The 17954-nt window shown below is 40.3% G+C and overlaps 1 protein-coding gene across 5 annotated transcripts in view; it reads left to right on the top strand.

Moving 5' to 3' along the window:
- The window catches only part of ZNF608 (zinc finger protein 608), a 112891-nt gene that overhangs the window by 14278 nt on the left and 80659 nt on the right, over positions 1–17954 (top strand). Inside the window, exon 1 of one of the 5 annotated variants that reach the window (XM_078004483.1) lies at positions 9471–9609. The exons of the other annotated variants lie outside the window; for them this stretch is intronic. Coding sequence (XP_077860609.1) covers positions 9556–9609 — 54 coding nt within the window. The 5' untranslated portion in view covers positions 9471–9555. Of the gene's footprint in view, positions 1–9470; positions 9610–17954 lie in introns of those variants that run through there. 5 annotated transcript variants of the gene reach the window in all.

Below are 17954 nucleotides of genomic sequence, written 5' to 3'. Positions count from 1 at the left end.
AAGTTTTTGTGTAGGTCTCTGGAGCACACCCTCCCTCAGTGAGCGGCTGGGCCGGTTGTGCTGAGATCAGTATAGTAGGTGGGTTCCTGTGACTTTGGTCTTCCCACTCCCTCCTTACGCCAATGTTAGGAGAATGGACCTAGCTCTGGGATTGTTCTGTTTAGAGGGTGATCATCACCCATCACCCCAACTCCATTTCCTCTCTTTCGGTGAATTTTTTTTTTTTTTTTAAACAAAGATGTTGATCCCCCTGGTTATATGTAAATATTAGAGTTGTTTCAATCTTGGTTGCTGAGAATGTCAAGTTAAGACAACCATTTTATTACTTGCCTTAAAGACTGCTTTCTCAAGTACTGGAGAATTTTAGTACCAAGGCAGTGGATCTCTGGATTAGTATTTGTGAAAAGGTGCTACTCTTAATGTAAACAGCGAAATTTACTGGTGCATTTTATAGTAGAATTTAGTCCTCAAGCATCTTGGCAGATTGATATCAACAGTAATAATGGGCTTTAAAGAGGTGTGAAGGATTTTATTGATGGTAAAGTGGTTATGTTGATCGCATCACTGTGTATTAGTTTCTGAGTAACAACTGCGCATGTAAATGGCTGCATGAGTTTTTTTTAAAACATCTTTATCATATACAGTCATAAAACCCTATATTGATTGATTTCTAATGCTCTTTTATGTGCCACTTTCAATCTCTAATCAGGAGGTGGAGAATTTATTTCATTTTGTTTCCACAAAACCTATTCAAAATTATTTCTTAGATATATAGAGTATACATTATTTAAATGATTTTCTAAAAGCTTATTTTTAGATATGCCAGAATCCCACAAAAGAAGTTGGCGTACTCTTTGTATTGCTTCCTTTCTTCTTACTCAATGACTAGTAGTAGAAAAAAACAGCCAGATTGAAATCCTTAAAAATTTAAAATGTTGGGCCTTCAGAGTGCAGAGACCTCCTGGGTTAAAAAAAGAAAAAAATAGTGGCCCCGTAGTGAAATGCTCACAATAGCAATGATTGTGGTAGCCCCTCAAGTCCTGGGGTTCACTAATTACCCTTTAATGAGGTCAGTCTGCCCCGGCTTTTTCCCTACCTTGGGAGGAAAAGCACACAAGACAGTTGGAGTTCAAGTGGATCTTGCTGTATTTGCAACTTAGCATAACTGCTTTGAAAGCCCCCAGGGTGCTTAATTGGGGCCTGGGCATTTTTGTTTGGGGGGAGACTATACACAGCTCCTCATTGTGCTTGTAGAGGCCACTGTGCATCTTGGAAGCATTACATGCTTTTGTTGATGGTGCATAGTTTTATAAACTCCAAATGAGCTTATTGCTTTTTAACCATTGGGAGAGCTAAATAATGGAAGAACCTAGAAGACTTTGGGTTGGGCAGCGGCCAAATGGGGGGGCAGGGTGGGGGAAGAGAAAGAGAGAGAGAATGAATGGTTTAATTGTAGAGCAAACCGTTTGTTTGCAGATTAAGATTTACTCCGTCGCCAAATCCTATGGATGAGGTGAAAGAATGAGGCCGTAAGGTAGAGAAATTGAATGCCCAATGTTATGTTTTGTGATCATGCTCAGCTGTTTTTACCCTTTTTTTCACAAAGAAAGCAAAAGAAGAATGAATTGTTTAATGGAGAGAACTGCCTGGCCAAGTGCATTTTTTAAGCTGTACAGAGGCAGGGAAGAAGCGGGGGGTGCGGGGAGGCAGGTTATTTCTGTGCTCCCTGGTCAGGAAGCAAAAATCTTAAGATTCTTTTAGCTGAGAGAGGGGCTAGAAAACTTGGGGAATCTTCCTTTTTGCTCACTTACGGAGGAATGGTGGTAGTGGAGGTAGGGAGTAAAAAGTAGAAAGGTGTGTGGGAAAGAGGGTAGTTGTGGTAGAGCTTTTGTTGCAAGGGCCCTAGACAATGCATTCTCTTGAATAATTGGGACCATTTATAGAAATTCCCCACGATTTCATTAGTTAGCCCTGTTTCTGAATAGAAAGGGACTCTCCAGCAACAGCAGTGAAGTGGTACAGCAGTTTTGGAGGGGGAAAAGCAGTTGCCTGGCAGCCTGAATGTCATTCTCTTTTTTTTTTTTTCTTTGAACAAACAAAAAAACCCTTTTCCTAAGGACTGGATGACCAGAAATCATGGCATTTGTCCATGTTGTAGTTGCAGTTTGTCCTTCTAATCTTCTTGTGAATAAATAGGTTTCTGGAAAGATCTAGTGTTGTTTTCTAGAAGTATCTTTCTAAACACTCCCCAACTCACTGTTCTTATTTTTACTTTAATCTTGGGAGTGAAACCCTTTATCTTAATCTGCTCTTTTGTATATAAATTGTCTCTTTTTGATAGCTCAGGATGCATGCCATGAAAAAGCATGTTCTTCTATAACATTAAAATCATTTGTTTATTGATGCATATTTGATACATTGAAATTTTAAATATCTTACTTGGCTTAAAGTGATCTTGTTTTGTTTTTCTCCTAGCTTTAAGTTCTGCTATTATTTATTATTTTGGTATCCTTTTGAAATGGCATGATTTTTGAGTCCAAATAATGGCTGATAGCTTCATTATATAGATCTGTTTCTTCTGAGGGGCAGTGAACAAGAGAAGGATTGTAGGAATTGGGGAGCAAAGAGTGTAAAAAATTAGGTCTAAGTAGTTTCGGTCTTGTCAAACTGCTACTCACTTTTTAATGTGCGATTGCTCATTCCTGCTTCTTTCCTGTTAATATTTTCCATATTAGTGAGGAAAGAGACTGGATTTTACTTCTGTTAATGTCTAAAACTCCAAACTCTTTTTTTTTTTTTTTTTGAGACAGAGTCTCTCTCTGTCACCCAGACTGGAGTGCAGTGGCACGATCTCGCCTCACTGCAACCTCTGCCTCCCAGGTTCAAGCGATTCTCCTGCCTCAACCTCCCCAGTAGCTGGGATTACAGACACCCACCACCACGCCCGGCTAATTTTTATATTTTTAGTTGAGACGGGGTTTCACCATGTTGCCCATGGCTGGTCTCGAACTCCTGGCCTCAGGTAGTCGACCCGCCTCCGCCTCCCAAAGTGCCGAGATTACAGGCGTGAGCCACCACACCTGGCCTAAAACTCCAAACTTTTAAGTATGATGTAACTTGGCCGGGCCTATAACCCCAGCTACTCAGGAAGCTGAAACAGGAGAATTGCTTGAACCCGGGAGGTGGAGGCTGCAGTGAGCTGACACTGCGCCACTGCACTCCAGCCTGGGCGACAGAGCGAGACTCTGTCTCAAAAAAAACCCAAAAAACAAAAAACTTAACACTGCTGTAGTCACTAAGCAGACCAAATTTGTGTAAACACATTTTTAAAAAGTTATTAAAAAAAAAAAATCATGTCTTACCAGTGGGAACACCTGCAGATGCTCACCTACCTGTGATTTCTTTGGTTGTTTGAATGTTAACATGTGCTCAGTCCAGGTGTACTTAGCAAACCAAAACAAAAGTGCACAGATAAACATGGCTTCCCTTAGTATTTGTGATAGCTTAGAGGCTTTGCAATCTTGAAATAGCTCTACGGTTTTAATCCTTCCTGGAAAGAAAGCTTTTTATCAAATTGTCGGTGCCTCCACTATATGAATGCTTCTGAGGATTTAAAAAACACCGCCCTGTAATACACAATTTATTTCAGTAAGTTTAATATGTGCTTACATGTAGCATAAAGAATGGAGAGTAAGTGCTGAGCTTTCAGCCTCTCAAAATTTAATATTAACAAGAGTTCTTGTCTCTTGCTTCTCCTCTCTAACCTGTTCTGTATACTACAGATGTGAATCCTTTTTGTTGCCCATATACAATGTGAAAGGAAAAATGCCAACCTAAGACACTCTGAAAATGATTTCTATAAACCTGTTTACACCAAAGTCTAATACTGCCTCTCTTAGCTCATATTAAAGGCTTAAAGTCTCCTTTGAAACACTAGCATTTGCATCCGTAAGCCTGCTATAAATTTCTGTACATTATTTCCTTGTAAAAACCAGTCTTTCCCAGTTACCTGGAGTCAGTACATCTGCGAGAGTTACTTCCAGCAGATAATCCTGTCTTGTTTTAGATTGATAGAAATTCTGTAATATCTATAGTTTTATACTGGTGATTGGATGACAACACGAAATCACTTGCCCTTGTTGGATTTCGGTTCTGTAAGTATATTGGATCTTAAACATGTTAAATTTTCCTTTTTTGATACTTACAGTAAACTCTGAAGAGGGTCAAAGGCTTTTACACTTGAAACATCTAGAAAATGCCCTATGTATTCAAATCACATTTTTGCCAGTGTTTAACACATAAACACAGATCTCTTCAAATCACTTGTGCATTTGGTGAGCAGCTTGCCAGCACACACCAGGAGTAGGAGGAAGTTAAATGGTGGTGAAAAAATAGGCACTGTTTTATCTTTTGTCTGTAAAATAAATTCTGAAAGCTTTTTGAATAATTTTACTTTGGATTTGTTGTTACTTTGGGATCTAAGGAATAATACTAATTGTACAAATCTGTGCAGTGAGGTGTAGTTGCTTCCATGTTATTTGAGCCTGAATGTGCGTGCATAATTGGAGAGATTATTGGAGAGAGAGTGTTTTGCTGTGGTAGATGTGGTTTAAATCCTAGCACTGAGCATAGCATTTACTTTCTCAGCTTACCCACAAAATCTGTGACTAATTTAGTGAATGTGAAGATTTTTGTCCAGATGGTTAGGTTTAATTGTAAAAACTGGAAAGATTTCAAAGTACCCTTTGGGGGAGTGCGGGAAACAACAAGTAAACAACAAAAAAGAAATAAAAGTAACCACAGATCACTAAATATAGCATATATGTATATTTTATATTTATAAACACACATAGACATATATACTTAAACATATACACATATAGAAGTACAGTATTTACAGTCAAGGAACAGCTTAAAGAATTTGTTGCAACAGCCTGAACCAATACAACCTACAAGAGGAGTAATTTTTAATGTTTAAGGATTTACTATGTTCTGTTCTTAAGTGTTTCCTAAATGTCAGTGTTTAGCCTCTATTGGGCTCAGAATAGGTTTCCCCTCCAGTGTGTTAAGATACCACTTTCCTGCCACTGGCTATCCTTGGTTTAGGGGCATTGTTAGGTATCTCACCAAACATTAGGGCAAATGTCCCTCTCACTCAGGACTTCCATTGGCTTGTCTTCCTCTCTGGGATGTTCTCCGAGGACTGGGCCAGCCTGTTCTTCCCAAACTGCAGCTGTAAGCTCAAAGAGGGAGTAAGCTTGTGAAAGGGACAGTGAGATGGTGATTAGTGTGCTGTGTCAGGATGAGCCTTCTTTTAAAACAGCATCCATTTCTTCTTCACACTTCTTGCATTTGATGGCCATTCCAGAATGAGTACAGTAATCAGAACTGATGCTTTTGAAGCGACTCAGGACCTCCTCCTTCTGGTTGCTTCCTGTGCAGATGAGAGCTCAAAGGACAGAAATTGGTCTCCCTCCCCTTTTGTAGAGTTAGAATACTGCTGACCTAAATCTTGGGCCCATAAATTAGCTTTGAAGTTGGTGGGCTAATAGGGTTCTATAGTGAATTTTATTTGTGTTACCTGGAATTATAAGAAGAGAAAGAAGAGTGATGTGTCATGGGGTTTAGGAAATAGCAGGACAGAAGGTGAGGCTATGGGGCTGTTGATAAAGTCGGCATTGTTTGAGTGGGTGGGGTTTATGGTACTATAGTCTACAATGCAAGCAACATGGATATATTTCTTGCACTAGAGTGGAAATATGCTCAAGTATTTATAAATCAACATAATTGAATAATATTCAGGAAGTATAGATAAATGAGCTAAATGTATTTGTATTTATCATATATCAATTGCTGTCATATTTGATTATTGAGTCCTCGCATTTAAACATGGCTAAGGAACGAGTTTGAGGTTGTCTTGCATGGTAAGGAAGATAAGCAGAAGGCCAGCCATGTTGGGACAGTGATTTTCAGATTATGGAACATCTGTGTAAGATAGGTCAAGAGAAGGTGCTTCCTGTGGAGGAGTGAGTACTATACATGTCTGTGAGGCTGTTATTATTGCCAGTAGCATGGGAGAGCTAGATAAACAAAAGGTCAGCCACTGCAAAGCAGAGGTGATCTTTGCTTTGATCCCCTTGGCTAAGTTCCTTCTGAAAATATCTTTCGGATATGTTCCTATCCACCTAAAGCCTCTTGTTTTCTCCATTTATTAAGAGCTTTGCCCTCCACTACCAACCTACTGAATGACCCTTAAGGTGATTTTAAGATAGCACCTTTATCCCATTGTGAGTCGACTTTTCAAGACCAAGGTATGGAATTCAAAGGTAGGGACTGGTCTGATAGGAGGAGAGGCATAAGAGCTTTTCTGGTGTCTTAAATCACACCTTTGAGCAATCATCTCTTCTGCCTATTTATAAAGCTGTGTTTGGAGAGAACCTCCTTTACAGATGTTTCTTAAGATACTTGGGGCCAGGTGCAGTGGCTCACCCCTGTAATCCCAGCACTTTGGGAGGCCCAAGTGGGCAGATCACCTGAGGTTGGGAGTTCGAGACCAGCCTGACCAACATGGAGAAACTCTGTCTCTACTAACAATACAAAATTAGTTGGGCGTGGTGGCACATGCCTGTCTGTAATCCTCACTACTCGGGAGGCTGAGGAAAGAGAATCGCTTTAATCCGGGAGATGGAGGTTGTGGTGAGCTGAGATGATGCCATTGCACTCTAGCCTGTGCAACAAGAGCAAATCTCCGTCTAAAAAAAAAAAAAAAAAAAAAAAAGATACTTGGAGCTGGCAACAAGATATAACTGATGAGGTTGAAGCTATATCTGATGTGTGTGAGGTGTTTTTTTTTTTTTTTTTTTTGGTCTGATTTTTTTAAGGGACTTTTATAACTAAGAAGTGAAGTTCAATAAGGACCTAGTAAGAAAACGAGATCCTGAGGATTGATACCATCTTGAGAGTAGTGTAAATGTTATATAGTTATTTTTTCCATATTTGTTAATATATTTTTACATATACATTCATTTCTAGAATTTCTGCATATTTCTAACATACCCAATGAAATTGATTTGAGAAATAGAAATAAGAGAAGTAGTGTGCATAAACTGACAAAGATACTGTGAGGGCAGCTATACAAGGTCAAGGCCACTGGAATCCCAAGGACAGAAGTCGGAAAGACAATGGATGTGATAAACTCAATATAGCTTGTATGAGCAGTGATACTTTTTATTTCCTCTGAAGCCTTGACTTGGGGAGAGGAGAGGGTTTTAGGGTTGACAGAGCACAGGGTTGTGAAATTTTCTATTGAAAATCCTGGCACATTTAGAACACAGTGGAGAAGAAATTTACTGGAGATTTGCCTACTTGTAGCAAAACTCTGTTGCTGTCACTGTAAGACCTTTGGTGCTGTGAACTATAGGTAAAGGGATGAAGATGAAGTGCGGGATCTCACTGTGATTTTGAAGCTCTATTACAAGGGTAGAAAGCTCTATTACAAGGTAGAAAGCTTGTTAAGTACAAGCTTGAGATGGGAGAGAAAGAGCGGATTCAGCAACTGATGCTGAATTGAGAGAGGATCTAAAGCCTGGAATCCCAAATGATTGGATATTTGCACTTTTTTTTCTAGAGGTGCTTCCTAGTCTGTTTCTTGACTGACTGCACATGCTGTTAAATCCACTCAGGTAACACACATGCAATGTGTTGGGCGCACAGACCATATCCAGATTGGACTGGGAGTTGGGCAGAGGCCAGGTCATGCAGGGCCTTGTAGGAATTTGTATTTTAAGGAATTTGGATTGCAGGGCCTTGTAGGAATTTGTATTGTAAGGAATTTGGATTTTAGCATGAATGTGATGAGAAACCATTTCAGAATTTTGAGCAAGGGAGTGACTTTTTTTTTTTTTTTTTTAAAGCAAATCTTACTGTTGACTGTTGTGTGGAGAACTGAATGTAAAGAGGCAAGAAGTGGACAAGGGAAATCAGTTACAGGACTTTTTCAGTGGTCCTGTTGAGAGAAGATAGGCTTCTTTGGTGTAGGCATGGAAGTGGTGGCAAGAAGTGGTCACATTGTCTTGAGATAATGAGGATATGGATATATGTGGAGTTGTGAAAGAATGAGAATTAAGGAAAATATCTGGATTTTGGAGGTGGATGGAATCAAGAATTGTGACTCATATTTGATATATCCTGTGGCTGCCAAGTGATTATGGTCCGTCCACAGGAAGGCCAGGGCTGTAGACACCTATGGGCAAATAGGTGGGCTTTAAAGTTATTGGGCTGGAAGAGGTCACCTCTAGAGTTAGTATCGATGGAAAGGCTAGGGCCCAGAGGTGGGCTATGGAGCAGTAGGAGCCAATGCCGTGCCCATTGAAGGGGAAGAAAACCCAGCCAGTCTGGTGTTTCTGGAAAGCAATTGAAGAAATTCTAGCAAGGAAGGTGTGATCAGCTGTGTCAACTGCTGCCAAGAAGTCAGGTTAAAATGAGACTCAGAATTGATTCTTGGTGACATTAGCACAAATGGCTTCTGGGGTAAAGGGTAGTGATGGGGAAATAAAAAGTCTGATTAGAGTGCTTGGATTTTTTGTGGGAGGTGAGAAAAAGCAGGACACTATTAATATAGCACCCTTTTTTTCTGTAAGAGGCAAAGAGATCAGGGAATATCTATCACTTTTTTAAAAGTGGAGAACTGTCACAGCCTGTTTGTATGCTGATGGGATTGATGAGAGAGGGATGGAGAAGAGCTGTCCATACTAGAGAGAGAGGAGACAGTGTCCTGGAATAGGGTGCATCCATGGGTCTCTGGAGCTAGCACAGTCCGCCATTATTAACGGAGAAAGTCAGAGAATATGTACAGATTTAGGGGTGGTACAGTACTAGAGCGTTTTCATTTTATCACTGTGCAGAGTATTGTTGCTATGTTAAGGGATTAAAAAAATACACAAGTCATAGACAGCAGTTAAATATTCATTTCCTTGCCTCCTCCTACAGTTTAGAAGCTTTGGCCACTTTGTATTCTGACAGCAAAAATAATTAGAATGGGGGAGGTGTAAAAGCAGGTCTCAATCTGTGCTTTCATTTGTTCATTCGTTCATTCCTTTATTCATTCCTTACTTTGTTTACCCAGCAAAAATACCTAGTAAAAATATTGCCTCAGCGAAAATTTTTTTGAATGTCTATTATATGCCTAGCACAGTCTGGGTCCTGGAGGTACAGTAGTGAAGAAACCAAGACTCTGCTTTCATGACGCTTATATTAAAATTTATTCCAGACAAACACATATATTTTGGTTGGCATTACGTGCTCTAAGGGAGAATCAAGCAGGAGAATGTGGTAGAGAGAGACAGTGGAAAATAAGAATTTTATTTGTTTATGTTTGAGTAGGGACCTGAGTACAGTTAGGAGCCATTTGGCCCCCTTGTGGAGGGAACTTTTTAGACTCAGGGCTTGTGTACCATAATCCCCCAGGGGTGGGGGAGAGGGAGAGTGTATTTGGTGTGTTTGAGGAGACACCAGAGTGACTGAAGCTGGATAAGAGAGAGAGGAGAGTTCCAGAAGATGAAATCTAAGATGGAGCTTGAGGCCAGGCTCCCAAGAGCCTTCCAGAACCAAGTAAGACTTAGAAAGGTGGGAGGGACTGGGGGGCTTTGAGCAGAGGAGGGACAGGCTGTGACTTAAGTTCTAAAAGTATCTCAGTGTGTGGGAACTGATCCTAAGCTTAACCTCTGGCTTTTGATTTCATTCTCATTTCTCAGTGGTTAGGGGAGATGACGTTACCTCGTGTGAATTATATCAACTGATTTAACATGCAAGATCGTAAATATTGAGTCCTTTTTCAGAAAGTGGAGAAAATGGTAACTTTCTCTGAAGACATTGATTGAAAGAGTATTACTTTCCCCAGAGAATGTTTTCCAGGTGTCTCTGGTTGTGTACACACACACACATGCACACACACGTGCTATTGAATTAATATAGTTGATGTTTACTAAAGTTACAAATAACAAAAAATTGGAAATGACGAGGTAATAATACAAATAGAAATGTCAGTCTTTTTTTTTTTTTCTTGCACTCCTTGCATACTCCCTGGGTTTGAACATGTTTCCTACTTAGGAGACTGGCCTAGAGCCCCGAGAAATTAGTTGCATTTATTACTTTTTGACTATTTTTTTTAAATTAAAAAAGCAGGTCAGAAATTGGTAAAAGTTCAAACTATACTAAAATGTTATATAATGAAAAGTAGGTTTTACTTCCCCCTTATGCCCTCCAGCCTGTTCCCTAGAGCCAATTATTTTGAACAGTTTTGTATGTCCTCGAAATAGTCCCCATATGTTCAAGAATATATATTTATATTTTTGTCCCCTTATACAAATCACAGCATTTTAAAGAAACTGATCTGCACCTTTAAAATGTTCCTTTGAACATCTTTGCACATGTATGTTTCAAAATTTAATTGTCCCCCCAACTTGATCGCATCCATTTGCATTCCCAGCAACTGTGGAACATGAATTACCTATAATTTCTACAATTTAACACTGTGAGTTATAATTTTCTGGCTTTAATCTGTGCTAATCTGATAGTAATATATTTTAATTTGCATTTTTCATGTGTACAAGCCATTGTATTTATTTTCCTAAATATTGATAACTTATAACCTTTGATTAATTTTCTAGTGAGCTGTTGGCCATGTCTTACTGACTTTTAAGTATTTCAGTGTATAATTATTAAATATATAATTTTTTCGTGTGTTTTGCAAATTTTTTTATATGCTTTGCAAATATTTTTTCCCATCTCTTCATTTGTCGTTTGATTCTGTTTATGCTGTTCCTCCCCCTACCCCATGCGAATATCTTAAACTGTATAGTCAGATTGATTGATTGAGTCAGCGTCTCACTCCATCACCCAGGCTGGAGTGCAGTGGCACGATCTCTGGTCATTGCAACCTCTGCCTCCTAGGTTCAAGTGATTCTCCTGCCTCAGCCTCTCGAGTGGCTGGAATTACAGGTGCCCACCCCCACGACCGGCTGATTTTTGTACTTTTAGTAGAGATGAGGTTTCACAATGTTGGCCGGGCAGGTCCCGAACTCCTGGCTTCAGGTGATCCGCTCACCTCGGCCTCCCAAAGTGCTGGGATTACAGGTGTGAACCACTGTGCCCAGCCAAAAATTTTTATTTCTTAACCTTGGAATAGGAAATGTCTCCCTAAACCAGTACAAAACCCCTTAGCCATAAAAGGCAATGAATTCTAAATCTGACTATAAGGCAGGGCCTGGTGGCTCACGCCTGTAATCCCAATACTTTGGGAGGCCGAGGCAGGTGAATCACCTGAGGCCAGCAATGTGAAATCAGCCTGGCCAACATGGGGAAACCTTGTAGCTGGGAGTGGTGTCACGTGCCTATAATCCCACCTATTTGAGAGGCTGAGAAACGACAATCGCTTGAACTGGGGAGGTGGAGGCTGCAGTGAGCCAAGATCGTGCCACTGCACTCCAGCCTGGGCAACACAGAAAGACCTTGTGTCTTAAGTCTCCTACTGCTTTTATGGTAGTTGAACTATTTTTATGGTCTTTAACTGCAATTTATGATACACACCTTCTTGGTTTTGGGGGTCGTATTTCTACTTAAATAATTTTTGATCCAGTATACAGAATTGTTGAACTCGTAATATAAATATTATTTCTTAATCATAGCTGTGCATCTGAATTACCCGGAGTGCTTAATTGTTTCCATTTCCACAAATACCCAGTCTCAGGTCTCCTAACCCCTATTCTGATTCTCCAGCTCTAAAGGTTGGCTCCTTTGTGTGCATTTAGCAAATGCTTCAGATAACTTATTTGAAGGTATTTTCTCCAACCTGCAACCCCCACCTCCCCGTCCTTTCTCAAAGGGCAGATGTTAGGAATGGTTATTAGAATTTCGTGTGTGTGTGTATGTTTTAAGGCTTCTTCTTTTAGAAATATCATCACAGTATTGCTTTCAATATGACTTCATTGAGGTGTTTTACGGGTGGTTAATTAGTGTACTTGGTCAAATGGGAGGCAAAGGGACTAATGATTTGCAGCTCTAGCCCTAGGAACATTTACAGCCAGTAAATACACTTACTGGTGTTTCCCAGAATCCTAGGGCAGAGACGTCGCTGCACAAATGAATTGCTTAAGTAGTAAAGATGAGCCGTAGCTTTGCTTGGTTAGCCATTTTGGTTTAGTAGAATGTAGGTAATTGCCATGGAGGCAGGGGAAACGTTTTGGGAGTGTCTAAAGCATGAAGTTGGAAATATTACTGCTGTAGGTCTGATCTATGGAGGTCATCTCTTCTGGTCAGCTGGGCTTCAGAAAATTGCCATTTTGCTATCGTGCTCTCAGTGTGGAGGGTAGCCAGTAAGTCCTGCTGATGTTGGCCACGTGTGGCTTTTAGGCAGATTGTTCCCTCTTGCAGACCTTTTATTCTTGATTTGTACCTGGGTCATGATCCAGGGAGAGAAGCTCTAGAACTGGGAATTGGGGGACTGGTCCCACTTGATGATTTGGCTTTGAGTTCTTTTTTTTTTTTTTTTTTTTGGGATAAGAGTCTCGTTCTGTTGCCCAGGCTGTAGTGCAGTGGCGTGATCTCGGCTCACTGCAACCTCTGCTTCCTGGATTCAAGCAATTCTCTTGCTTCAGCCTTCCGCGTAGCTGGGATTACAGGCACCCGCCACCACACCTGGGTAATTTTTGTATTTTTAGTAGAGATGGGGTTTCACCATGTTGGTCAGTCTTGTCTTGAACTCCTGACCTCAGACGATCCGTCCACCTCAGTGTCCCAAAATGCTGAGATTACAGGCATGAGCCACTGCACCCGGCCTGGCTTTGAGTTCTTTTATGACCCTTGGGCAACAGCCACTGTCTCTGAGCCTTAGTTGCTTCTTGGTTATGTTGTCTGACTACCTTTACTGTTCCAAAACAGTTGTAATTTCCCCCATTTCTATTTATTGCTCTGGAAACACATGTCGTTTATCTACACTTTTGCTGTTTTGTTCTGTGGTATGTGAGTGCATGTTTCCCCTGCCACCCTAGGACCCCTGAGGGCATGGATGCCATCTTATTTCTTTTAATATCCCCAGCGCCTAGCACTGTGCCCTCTTACAGGAAATGCTCAGTCAATATTTGTTGAATTGGATTCTCTTTTAGTAGGGTTACAGAGGAAAAAAGGGCCTTAAAACTGGCTCGATGGGGTCCACATTTTTTGTCTTTTCTTCCATGTAGAGATCGTTGGCAAAAACATTGATGGGAATTATCTGGATTTTCTTCTATCTTGCATTTATGTGACATTTTTAATTCTTTAACAGTATTGTCATCTGTATAATCAGTTATACTGCAGCACCTGGTTTCCCAGGTTTGGTAGAGCATGCCTATTGAATTTTAAAGAATAAAGATGATTTATTCAGAAGGGTCATGCTGTCAGAATAACAAACTGTCATGGCATCTGCATTAGGCAGATTTTTGTCTGATGATTTCTTTGTTACCCACATGACTTTCAGGGCTAAAATGAAGTGCTACTTTTTTCTTTAAATCGTTATTCAAAAGTAAGAGAGAAGCGATTATTATAACATATAGCTTAGGTGTGACCTTTGAAAGGTTGTTTAAACCAAGTTAATGATTTAATTTGTGGAAAAAAAAGAGAGAAAGTAAAAGGGAAAAAAAAAAAAAAAAAAAAAAGCCAGCCCAGGAGTTTGGAGTGTAATTAGATATGATGAGCTCAGGCATGAATTTGGCCCCTTTCTCTCTGTTGAAATTTGTATAAGAACATGAAGCACGGCCCATTCTGACACTTTAATCATAGGTCATTCATAGCCATAATTGTTGTTGAAAAGAACAGTGGTGCCGGGCGCGGTGGCTCAAGCCTGTAATCCCAGCACTTTGGGAGGCCGAGGCGGGCGGATCACAAGGTCAGGAGATCGAGACCACAGTGAAACCCCGTCTCTACTAAAAATACAAAAAATTAGCCGGGCGCGGTGGCGGGCGCCTGTAGTCCTAGCTACTCAGGAGGCTGAGGCAGGAGAATGGCGGGAACCCGGGAGGCGGAGCTTGCAGTGAGCCGAGATCGCGCCACTGCACTCCAGCCTGGGCAACAGCGTGAGACTCCGTCTCAAAAAAAAAAAAAAAAAAAAAAAAAAGAACAGTGGTTTGATTTATTTTCACCTGGAAGTTGCCCATCAAACACAACATGTTATTAAAATTTATTTTTTCCAAAAAGTGTACTTTTCAGTTTACATTCAACAGATTGAAGCTATACATGTTTACCATGAAAGTCTGTTTTGCCTGAATGAATTCCGGTGTTGCTGTGTTAGGTAGCTATAGCATAGTTTTCATAGAGCCTCTACTAAGTTTTATTTTTCTTACCATTCACAATTTTTGCCAGAAAAGTGGTAGAAAGAAGAAACTTCATAATCAGAAAGGTGATAGAGAAACCTCATAGTCAGATATATTATAAAAGAAGATTATGGCAACCATTAATGAGAAATCTAACATCTTTTGGAGTGAGCTTCTAATACAGTATCAACAAAGCCTTGGAAGGGTTTCCTTTTTGAGACACCCCTGTTGCCCCCAAATACATTCGCTCAGATAAATTACCTACTGAGAAGGCTATTTCTTTTCTAAAATAAAAAGTACAATCAATAATTTGTAATCTCTGTACAGTGCCTGGCATGTGGCTACCCAAGGAACATGTGTTGAATTCAGTAGCACGTTAAATTATGTTTAAGTACTTCCAAAGCCACACTCCTGTTGGTTGTTTTGTTGTTGTTGTTGTTGTTGTTGTTTTGACAGCCTTCAAAGATCATAAGAGAGTACGTTATTGCTCTGGCTCCCAGGTGAAGAAACTGAGGTTCAGAATGATGCCTGTGCTTTTAGTCTGGCAAATGTTTATTAAGCATGCACTGTAATGAAGAAGAGGCACAGCTCTTGCCCTTGAATTTACCACTGGGTCAGTTCTCATCTCCTAGGTAGGTTAGGATTTTACTGGGCATCTATGGACTCTCTCTACAGGAAAAGGAAGAGAGAAAGTACACAGATGTATAAACCTTTGCTTCTGTAATTACAAGGTTTCTAAGGCTCCACAAATCTTTGAACCCCAGATTAAGAATCTTTGATCCCCACATAAAGAATCTTTGATTTAACCATTGCTTGTCAACAAGCCCTTGAATTAAGTGACTGACTTAGGGGGCAAATAGCTTAACTACTGAGAAGCAACAGGAACCCCATGCTTCTTTTTCCTCCCCTAATGTTTTTGTCACCGCCCCATGCTGATTTTGAAGTGGTGAACAACAAATGAAATAACAGGAAAACACTTGGTAAATGTAGTGTTCTACAGATATGAATGCAAACAAATCTGTAAGTGGCAGGGAAACCCAGACCACACATTTTGCAGTGTGGCTTATGTTCATATATTAGGGAGCCTGCTGGAACCCCACTAAACTGTTAGTTGCCAGCTGTTTGGTTTCATCTGATCATTTACAAAAATATAGCAATCCTCACTGGTGTGTATGTTAAATACAGACATCACTGAAACGAATGCTGTGCCTGTGACATACATTTTTGCAAGTGCTTTCTATGTATGGGTTGTCAGAGCTAGTTTAATTCTAATTGCAGAAATATCAGTGGGATTTATATCCGTCTTCTTCAAATAGTTGGAAAGAAGAAATTTAAGCACTTAGTGCATTTTGATTTTTGTTCTACATTGTAAAGAACCATGTTAATTTCAAGAAACTCATTAACGTGCAGGTCAGTACTAGTAGTTTCTCTTAGTTACATATTGGTAGATGGCAGAAGTATTAAAAATGGCACATATGTGATGAGATTTTACAAAATTTCTGATTTTGAGGGTAGAGAAAAAGCCAGTGGATTTCCTATTGTGCAAGTTAATTTAAAAATAATTTAATAATGACTCCATTTGTTTCATTCCAGCATTAAAAAGGGACATGGAGAAGGCTTGCCTGTCTTTATTCACCAAATAGCAGTTTTGCAGACCCTTACAAGTTCCCATATGCTAGTGAAAAACATTTTCCAAGAAATTGGCAGCATTGCACTTTGTAGCTGATGCCAGCTTCTTCCTTGGGCCAATTCAACAGAAAAGAGAGAAAAAAAAAATGCCTTGTTTTAGTGGCTGAATTACTCTGACAAGCTTTCACATCGCCCCTCCTCTTATTAATATTCTTTTTGATGTGAGCTTGTAAAACAGAGGATTGGCTGTTAATCTCCAAGATCTCAAGGGCTTTTGGCAGTGGCCCATAATTGATGTGTTCACATGGCTGTTGTCTGACTACTAATGATTAGACAGCAGTGTTATCTACCAGCTAAATCAGTGTTGCTTATAAATCACACTTGATAAACTGCAGTTTCATTTCTTCAAAGAGTTCGTACAATTCTGCATACTTTGATGGAAGTGCCAGAAGCATTTCATGATTCTTTGACAGCTTAGATTAGGTTTATTTTTCATTTCTGTTAGACAAAATATTAGACTTTCTAACGCATGTGAAAGAGAATTTTTTTGTTCTCCTAACAAGGTATTTAAGAGTGCTAAGCAGAGAAAGATGACCTGCTTTCAGTGGGAAGATGTACAAGTTGGGATGGCAGGTCCTAGTTTTGCTTTTGCTACCTACTTCAAGGTGAATGGAGTGGGGCCATGGCATCTGGTGCCATGCCACTTTGAAAGAAGAAGAGCAGAGGCCACCAGGGAGGAAGTCTGCAGAATGCGGGCCTGTGCTCAGATTGTGATAGGGTGGAGCAGTGAGATAGCACTAATTGTTCAGCCATGTTATGTGTTGAGCCCATGCGTCAAGGTGTGATTCTCCTTTATAGACAGGCAAGAGAAAGCAAAAAGGATTTATAAGAGGAAAAGGTACCAGCCATAGTATTCATTTTCCTTCTTTGCTGCCCTATGGGGACACTCAGCCGGCCATAGACACACCCAGAGTCTCCCATCTGCCCAGAACTCTGTGTTCGGCAGAGATGAAACCAGATTGCATGTTGCGTGCACATGGTGAGCTTTGAGAACTTCTGCTAAGTTTTGGGTCTTTGTTGGCTATAAACTCCTGTGGTCTTTGAGTTAACTTTACTCATTTATAAAACTAAAACAACAACAACAACAAAAGGACTAAATAATATCTAAGGTGATTTTACTGCTTTTAATTTTGCATGTCCTTGGACTGTATTGTTCCAGAGCCTCAAAAAAGCCTTTTTGCTAATATTAGTTAATCTTTGCTTAATTTTTGAGATCAAATATTAGATTGCAAAGAAATGGTTAAATCAGAATGGTTTGTGATTTTTAAAAAACTGGTTTTTTAGAATGAATTTATTTATGTATTTATTTATTTGAGGCGGAGTCTTGCTCGCTGTGTCACCCAGGCTGGAGTGCAGTGGCGTAGTCTTGGCTCACTGCCACTTCCGCCTCTTGGGTTCAATCAATTCTCCTGCCTCGACCTCCCCAGTAGCTGGGATTACAGGTGCTTGCCACCATGCCTGGCTCATTTTTTTAATTTTTATTTTTAGTAGAGACAAGGGTTTCACCATGTTGGCCAGGTGGGTCTTGAACTCCTGACCTCAGGTGATTCGCCCACCTAGGCCTCCCAAAATGCTGGGGTTACAGGCATGAGCCACTGCTCCTGGCCAGCAAAAATGAGTTTTAAAAATCACATTTCAAGAGAAGTTTATATAATTTTAAGATTTGTCAGAGGGTAAATATTTAATCAAAATTTACTTTTTTTTAAGACGGAGTTTTGTTCTTGTTGCCCAGGCTGGAGTACAGTGGTGCGATCTTGGCTCACTGCAACCTCCGCCTCCCGGGTTCAAGCGATTGTCCTGCCTCAGCCTCCCGCGTAGTTGGGATTACAGGCATGCACCACCGCGGCCCAGCTAATTTTGTATTTTTGTAGAGATGAGGTTTCTCCAGGTTAGTCAGGCTGGTCTCCAACTCCTGACCTCAGG

Source organism: Macaca mulatta, chromosome 6 (genome assembly GCF_049350105.2).
Source record: "Macaca mulatta isolate MMU2019108-1 chromosome 6, T2T-MMU8v2.0, whole genome shotgun sequence".
In the NCBI taxonomy this organism is placed as follows: Eukaryota; Metazoa; Chordata; class Mammalia; order Primates; family Cercopithecidae; genus Macaca; species Macaca mulatta.
This window is presented reverse-complemented; position numbering and strand designations above follow the sequence as displayed.